Source organism: Charadrius vociferus, unplaced genomic scaffold (genome assembly GCF_000708025.1).
Source record: "Charadrius vociferus isolate BGI_N301 unplaced genomic scaffold, ASM70802v2 scaffold1, whole genome shotgun sequence".
Taxonomy (NCBI): domain Eukaryota; kingdom Metazoa; phylum Chordata; class Aves; order Charadriiformes; family Charadriidae; genus Charadrius; species Charadrius vociferus.
In genome coordinates this window covers 10,463,878-10,471,951 of record NW_009647680.1, presented here as the reverse complement: position 1 = coordinate 10,471,951, position 8,074 = coordinate 10,463,878, and the positions used below count along the sequence as shown (strand labels likewise).

General features: G+C 47.9%; 1 protein-coding gene across 1 annotated transcript in view; it reads left to right on the top strand.

Annotated features, from left to right (window-relative positions):
- MYO7A (myosin VIIA) overlaps positions 1 to 8,074 on the top strand; it is a 71,231-nt gene that overhangs the window by 9,392 nt on the left and 53,765 nt on the right. Inside the window, exons 4-7 of the mRNA XM_009881226.1 lie at positions 1,988 to 2,172; positions 3,806 to 3,927; positions 6,350 to 6,492; positions 6,595 to 6,708. Coding sequence (XP_009879528.1) covers positions 1,988 to 2,172; positions 3,806 to 3,927; positions 6,350 to 6,492; positions 6,595 to 6,708 — 564 coding nt within the window. The remainder of the gene's footprint in view (positions 1 to 1,987; positions 2,173 to 3,805; positions 3,928 to 6,349; positions 6,493 to 6,594; positions 6,709 to 8,074) is intronic.

Here is an 8,074-nt window from a genome sequence, read left to right as displayed (position 1 = left end):
TCTGGTTGTATTTGGGGCAGGGCAGACCAGTGTGGCTGAAACACAGGGATTTGAGAGACCTCTGTGAAGAGTCAGTCTTTTTTGAGAAGAGGCTCAAGGAAGATTAGAAATGTTCCTGTAATTAACCTGGTAATAAATTATGAAGAGGAAAACAGTATTTCAAACATCTCGCTCAGGACTGGAAGGAGACTTGGGATTCCTTCGGGATTTTGGTGACATAATCCCATTCAGAAATTGAGCTCACTCCTTCTCTGAGTGCTAAGCTTACCTGCTCTGTCCCCATTGAAGGCTGCTCTGGGACTTCTCTGCTCTCTTATTTCAATGCCTTCTTCTTCTGACATACAGTCTACGTGATTTCACAGCCAATTTCTACCCTTTGGATTTGTGACAACTTTGTTCTTGAGCTTAAAGAGCTTTTTCCTTTACTGGCACGTAACCGCCTATTACAGGGAAGACTATCATATCCTTTCTCAGTTACCACTGTAAAGTCATACCTCACCTGGGACTGAAGAGAAAGTTGCTCTCGGGTGTTGGCCATGAGGCTAGAAAGTGATGAGTCCCTCAAGGCTTTCAGCACCCCTACTATAGGACACAATTGCCACCTACTGGCTGCCTTTCAGCAAGCCTGAGATCGTGGGAAGTGTTGTGTAGATGGTGGCAAACAAATTGTCATCTCACTCCAATCAAGCCCTTTCCATCATGCTTGAGGAATACTGGGCTTGATGGGAGAAACTTGACCCAGGGCTTGTGTCTCCAAGTCTCCCTTTCCACTCCTCTCCCCAGCAGTGGTAGTTATTTTGCTGCCATCAGAAATGAGGAACAGCTCAGACTTCTATTATTTATCAGCCAGTTTGCAAAAAAGCCCAAAAAGAAGAGCAGCCAGCAAAGCACAGAAATTTTCTTCTTGGTTCACAAGCATCCTTGCCTGTGCCGCTTTTCTGCTTTGTGCCAAAGGCTTATTGTTGGGATTAGGCCACCCCGAAGGATTATTTTTACATTGAAATTATTTATTATTTGTTTTCCTGGAAAAAACATATGCAGCAGTGCGGGCACTTTCACAGCCAGGAAAGAAAGGTGAGATTAATCCTGTAACTTTAGTTTCCAAGAGTTAACCTAGAGAAGGCGACTTGGCCACTTTGAGGTCGTGGAGTGAAAGTAGCCTTGATCTCATGCCTCTTGGTTAGCCTGAGATGGAACCCCTTTGACTCACTTGCTCTAGACACTAACTTTTAGACAGCTGAAGTAGAAGACAGAGATCCTTATTCTCTGCTTTGAGCTTGGGATGTGGCCCAACCTCCTAACAACAGAGCTGCACCTGAACAAGATGACAAAGGTCGTGAGCCCTTTGGCGAGAGGCTTGAGAGAAACATCTCCTGGAAGGACAGAAATGACAGAGCAAGACACCCCAAAGGGGTGCCAGAGAGCATGGGATGGACAAAAGGCCACTTCCCCAAATTACTCAGAAATAGCTGAGAAGGGGTATGTCAGGACTTTGTGGGCCATGTCCATGTGCACAGGACAAGGTTTAAATTGCACTGGGGAGAGATTTGGTTAGACAGAGATGGTAGAGAAGAACTGGTTGCAGAGGGAGGCTTAGCAGGTCTGTTGCGGTTTTGTAAAAGTAGGTTAGACAGACATCTGTCAGGAATGGTTTGGCTCCAGCTTGTCCTGCTTTGAGATAGGGCAATGGTCTCCAGGTTGCTTTCATCTCTAGTCTCTCACAATTTGTTTATCCAAAATATGAATTAAGGCTTGAATCCATGCTGTGCATGTGTTGGGCTGGGTATGAACTGTTTTAGATCATTTGGGACATTTGTTCCAATTTTGCTCCAGGCTCTACCCTGCAACCATCTTTGACTTGAACATCATCTTTCATCCAGCTTTTGAAAAGCCTTGATTTTTCTGGCCTCTGCATTCCATCCAAGCTGCCAAAGCCTCTTAGCTACATCTCACTGTCCCCATAAATCTTCATGTGCTTCTCCTCTAGACATACACTGGTTCAATACTGGTGGCAGTAAACCCCTACCAGCTCCTACCCATCTACTCACCTGAGCAGATACGCCTGTACACCAACAAAAAGATTGGTGAGATGCCACCACACATCTTCGCAATTGCTGACAACTGCTACTTCAACATGCAGCGCAACAACAAGGACCAATGTTGTATCATAAGGTGAGTCCCTGAATTTCCAAATGGTCCATATCCTGAAAACGGATGTTGAGGACCTGCAATGCGGTTGATAGGGAACAGCTTATCAAATTGAATCAGGAATTTGAATGACCTATTAGATCTCCCATCCACATATTCCCAGTGCAGATGTGGTCTCTGTTTGCAGTCACTGTTCCTAGTAAAAATGCTTTATCGATCCTTTGGTGCTTACCCTACAACCCAATGGATCTCATATTCGTCTTTAACCTCTCCTTTTAAATTTAAACTCAGTACTTCTTCAGACATCAAAGATACAGAGATCTATACATTCTCCACGAGGAAGGGCCAGGGATAAGCTTGAGCACTGGACCTATGGTTGTTCACACTGCTGAACTGCTGTCTGTCTGCATGGCTCTGCTGTGGACTGGTCAACCTTGGGCACCAAGAAATGCCTGGTCACAGTTATGGGTATAGTTCACGCCACTGTCTATCCCAAATGGTGGTATGAACCAGATTTGATTCCCTCAGCCCTCCAACACTGTCCCATCAAGTTTTGGACCCTCAGACAGTCTTTGTGCTTTCAGGGCACCACTGTTCTCCAAGGCATACCTATCCTAAGTTTTGTTGCATAAAAACATTTCTCTGGAGCACCCCATGCACAGTGTTTCAGATACCTGGGACTGAAAAGGCCATGCAGTAATGATTACCTCGCAGGGCTAAAAAAGCATCATATGGGGCCAAGAGGACAGTCAAGGTCAGGCATGATGCAGTGTGCCAGTGGCCAGCCAGCCCTGGGAAGTGAGGCAATTCGGCCACGGCACCAGGGCTCAGTCCCTGGTGCTCTTTTATTTAACATCAGGAAGGTCCATTTCAATCATTTGTACCGGCTACCCCTTATAGCGGACAGGATTTACAGAAAGGGATTTCTGCCCAGTCCTTCCTCTTGTACCATCAGACTACCTGCGCTGAATGTGGTACCCTACCCCAGAACTGCCACCACCAGCGTGACAGCCTGCATTCAAACACTGCATGGCAGGATGACATGGTCAGGGCTTAAATAAGGCCATGCAAGGTAACAGGAGTCAGAGTTCAGTGGAGAGAGAGCTTTGAGGTCTTGCTTTGAACTCTTGCTTTGAACTCTTGCTTCCTGCCCCATGATCTTCTCCTCTCCTATCTGCCCTTCAGCGGGACATGTCTAGGGGACTTGATAAAGTGCCTGCCTCTAAAAGGCAGTATTTCACATCCTGCCTTCTGGTGCATTTTGGCAGCTCAAGACCGATGGTGAAGCTGCTCCACAGGACCAACCAGCCCCTGAACCACAGGCTCGTGGTCTGGTGGTCATACCTGGAAAAGCACTGTCTGAAAGTGCTTCCTGGCCTTCTGAGTGATGATTGAATGACGGTATTTGCTGGAGAGACCGAAACCCAAGCAACAGCTTGGGCCAAATGGACTGTAAAGCAAATCTGGACCTTGGCTGGAAGCTGTCCAGTACTGTGTCCTACCATTTCTCCTGCAACCACTCCATGGGATGCTGGAAACCCGTCCTTAGTGACCTCGTCCTACCTGTGCTAACAGAAGAGGCACAGAGACAGAGAGAGGGACATTGGCGGGGGTGCAACAGAGCTTCCGCTGACCTCAATTCCTGGTGTCTTTGCAGCGGTGAGTCCGGAGCAGGGAAGACAGAAAGCACAAAACTGATTCTGCAGTTCCTGGCGGCCATCAGCGGTCAGCACTCCTGGATTGAGCAGCAGGTCCTGGAGGCAAATCCCATTTTGGAAGGTGAGGCCTCAGATGATGGAGGCGTTTTTCTTGCTGGCAAAAAAATTATCAGAATCAGGAACCACAGAATATGGCCAAATGTAAGTCACTTTGTTGTATTTTGAGGTTTCAAAAAGTGACATAATTAAAAAATATGTCAAAAGCAATGACGTAAATATTTTTTAAACACCATATTTGGTTTCTCTCCATCTGAATCTATTTTTCACAAGACAAATATTCTCTGATTTGGGCTCTCAAATTTTTCATTGCTATTTTTGACAACTGTTGTTGAAAGTGACATATTTTAGCTGACCTGAAATTTTCTTCAATTGTTTTATCCACTTAAAATTGAAAAATGTGTTTTTTCCACTTAAATCAGTACTTTTTTTCCCCAAAATTTCAAAACAGAAACCTGACCTTACCTAATTCTCTGTGTAATCTGGAATTTGAAAAACGCTGATAACCAAATACACAAAGCTCTTTCGAAAAATCTCACCACTTCTTCCAGTGCTGGAGTTATAACTGTATGCAGAGCACCAGTAGCCTGTAAATACTACATTCAGCTAACTAATTTATTTTGTTTTATTTGACCATAGTTGCAAAAATCCTATTCCTATTCTTTGCTAGTTCAGCAGAAGATGAGATTAATTTGACCAGAGCTTCACAGGGTAAACACCTTGAGCTGGCAATACACTATAGCAAACCCCACCTTTTCCTTCCAAGATCAGCAAATGGCAGCAGAATGCAGAAAAAACAATAAAGGTAGTTCAAGAAAGAACCAGATAATAGCAATCGGCTCATGGCCTTAAAAGGTACATTGTCAAGCTGTTACTGTGATCAGCCCCGCTGTTTTAATTGGATGTCTTTAAATTAAATAGGCGATCTGACCCTCTGGCCCCATCATGATGCCAGATGGACCTTTTACACTTATGCAGAAAAATAACATTTTCCTTAAAGAATAACATTGACTTTACCTCTGCTGCTACTCACAGAGAGCAGTGTTTTGCTTGGTAAATAGCCCCCTGGGAATCAACGGAAATGTGAATATCCTAACTGCATTCCATGCGCAATGTTAGCAGAGCAGACGAGAAACTCACTGGCTGAGCTTTCCTACTCTGTGCTCTGTTGGAGCTTCCTTCAGTCATGGCATGAAGATGCAATGAGGCTCTCAAGGCACCGCAGGGATGCCTGACTGCTGGTGTTCTAAAGCACAGAATCATCACAGAATCATAGAATGGTTTGGGTTGGAAGGGACCTTGAAGATCATCGAGTTCCAACCCCCCTGCCATGGGCAGGGACACCTCCCACCAGACCAGGTTGCTCCAAGCCCTGTCCAGCCTGGACTTGAACACCTCCAGGGATGGGGCAGCCACAGCTTCTCTGGCCAATCTGGGCCAGGGGCTCACCACCCTCATAGTAAACATTTCTTTCTAATATCTAATCTAAATCTCCCCTCTTCCAGTTTGAAGCCATTCTGCCTCATCCTATCACGACATGCACTTGTAAAAAGTCCCTCTCCAGCTTTCCTGGCGGCCGCCTTTAGGTACTGGAAGGCCACTATAAGGTCTCCCCGGAGCCTTTTGTTCTCCAGACTGAACAGCCCCAGCTCTCTCAGCCTGTCCTCACAGCAGAGGTGCTCCAGCCCTCGGATCATCTTTGTGGCCCTCCTCTGGCCCTGCTCCAACAGGTCCACGTCCTTCTTATGCGGGTGGTTCCAGAGCTGGAGGCAGCACTCCAGGTGGGGTGTCACCAGAGTGGAGCATCACGGTGCATAGCGTGCACACAGGGTGTTTTTGAACATACACTTCATCACTGCTGGGACTGAGGGGAAGAGAGTATTTCAAATGCATATCCATCACCAGCCAGCAATCCTGGAGCCCAGGCATGCTTGGCCAAGGCACTCAAGCCAGCGGTCCACACCCAAACAAAGGATGGAAATGGGTACCTTTCTCTGCACACAGTCTGTTTGCAGGGAGAAGTCTCCCTCTGGAGGTTGGTTTAGTCCTCAGTGTTTCCCTAAAGGACAAGCTCTTTCCCTTCCCTCTCAGTCACCAAATCACTCATCAGCAGCTCTGTCATTTCCCGCGCAGCATCGCCTCGCACACTGCAGCATCCTCCTGCCAGCCTTGCTCAACCCTCTTGTATTTCATCAGCTGCTGCCATAACCCTGCTGTCCTAGCTCTTCTTCCTGCGTAAGGTCACCCTGTTCCCATGCCTCCTTCTCTATGCTCCTCGCTTTGTTTCCGAGGACAGTCATTTGCGGTATATCCTGTTTCCCTGTGCTGAGGTGAAATTGAGCCAGCTAAACTTGAGGAAAAGACTTTGAGGCTGATTTTACGCTCTCAGCCCCCCTCTTTTGATTATATTTTTTTGCCCATGAGACCAGAGCCACGATCCCCCCTGCATCAGGTCCTCTCTAACCCACTGCAATTCTTCCCCACAGCTTTCGGGAATGCAAAGACCATCCGTAATGACAACTCCAGCCGATTTGGGAAGTACATCGACATCCACTTCAACAAAAGGGGAGCCATCGAGGGAGCGAAGATTGAACAGTACCTGCTGGAGAAGTCCCGGGTCTGCAGGCAGGTAAGGCGATATATCCGCAAGGTGTGGGAGCGGGCACTTGGTCAGTCGACCATTGCAGTGCCATGTCTCCTCACAGAGCTAACGCTTGCTCTCCTACTGTAGGCTCAGGACGAGAGGAATTACCACGTGTTTTATTGCATGCTGAGAGGAATGACAATGGAACAGAAGAAGAAGCTAGGTCTTGGGAAAGCCACGGACTACAACTACCTTGCGATGGTGAGAGCGCAGCGGAGAAGAGGTTTGGTGGGGTGATGTGGTGAGGGCTTCTTAGGGAGGAAGAAGTGAGAGGTGCCTCCTCTGCAGCCAAGAGCTGCTTTGCTGGTTATGACCTTCTTGAGTCTTAGCCACAGGATCTGAGGCACCTCTTTGTCCCACCACCACAAGTGGGTCTTAGTGTCTCAGTGGGTCTCAGTCTTAGTGCAAACCCCTAACCTCTGTGTATAAGACAGGTTATTTCCACTCTCCCTGTGGAGCAGGACACAAGCTTGGATAATTTTGGTGTTTGGTGCCCAGAGAACTTCTTTGGAAATAGCAAGGGAGTTAAATATATTTGGAAATAACAAGGGTGTTGGACTGAGAGCAGCCCTGAGGAGAAGGAGTTGGGGGCGTTTGTGGATGAGAAGCTCAACATGAGCCAGCAATGTGCGCTGGCAGTCCACCAAGCCCCCGGTATCCCGGGCTGCATCCCCAGCAGCGTGGCCAGCAGGGCGACGGGGGGATTGTGCCCCTCTGCTGTGCTCTGCTCTGGGGAGACCCCCCTGCAGTGCTGCCTCCAGCTCGGGGGCCTCAGCACAGGAGAGACATGGACCTGGTGGAGCGGGGCCAGAGGAGGCCACAAAAACTATCAGAAGGATGAAGAACCTCTGCTGGGAGGACAGGCTGGGAGAGTTGGGAGTGTTCAGCCTGGAGAAAAGAAGGCTCCGGGGAGACCTTATAGCCCCATCCAGTACCAAAAGGGGCCTACAGGAAAGCTGGGGAGGGACTCTTTATAAGGCGGTGTAGTGGTAGGACAAGGGGTAATGGTTTTAAACTGAAAGAGAGGAGATTTAAATTAGATATCAGCAAGAAATTCTTTCCTGTGAGGGTCATGGAACAGGTTCCCCATGGTAGTTATGGCTGCGTTCAAGGCCAGGTTGGAGCAACCTGGTTTAGTGGAAGATGCCCCTGCCCATGGCAGGGGGGTTGGAACTAGATGATCTTTAAGGTTCCTTCCAACCCAAACCATTCTATGATTCTAGATTCTATATGACCCCATGATCTTGCAGCAGTGATGGACAGGGAGGAGTACGTGGCTGGATGGCACATTCTCAGCAGCATATGGTGCTGAGCTGTCTCTGTTTCACGTGTCTGACAGAGCCAGTAATCTCCAGCCCCACTCCCTATATACCAGCGCTGCAATCTGGAGGAGGTGGTAGAAGCAGGTGTAACTAAGACTGGCCCATCATCAGCAAGGCTGGGATCCAGCTTTCTAGCTGGATCACTGAAAGCCTCCAGTATATTTCCTTCTTGTTCTCTATCTCCACCTCAGGGAGCTATTTCTCTTCTGCTGACTGCAACCAGACACAGAGTAGCTGGGGACAGC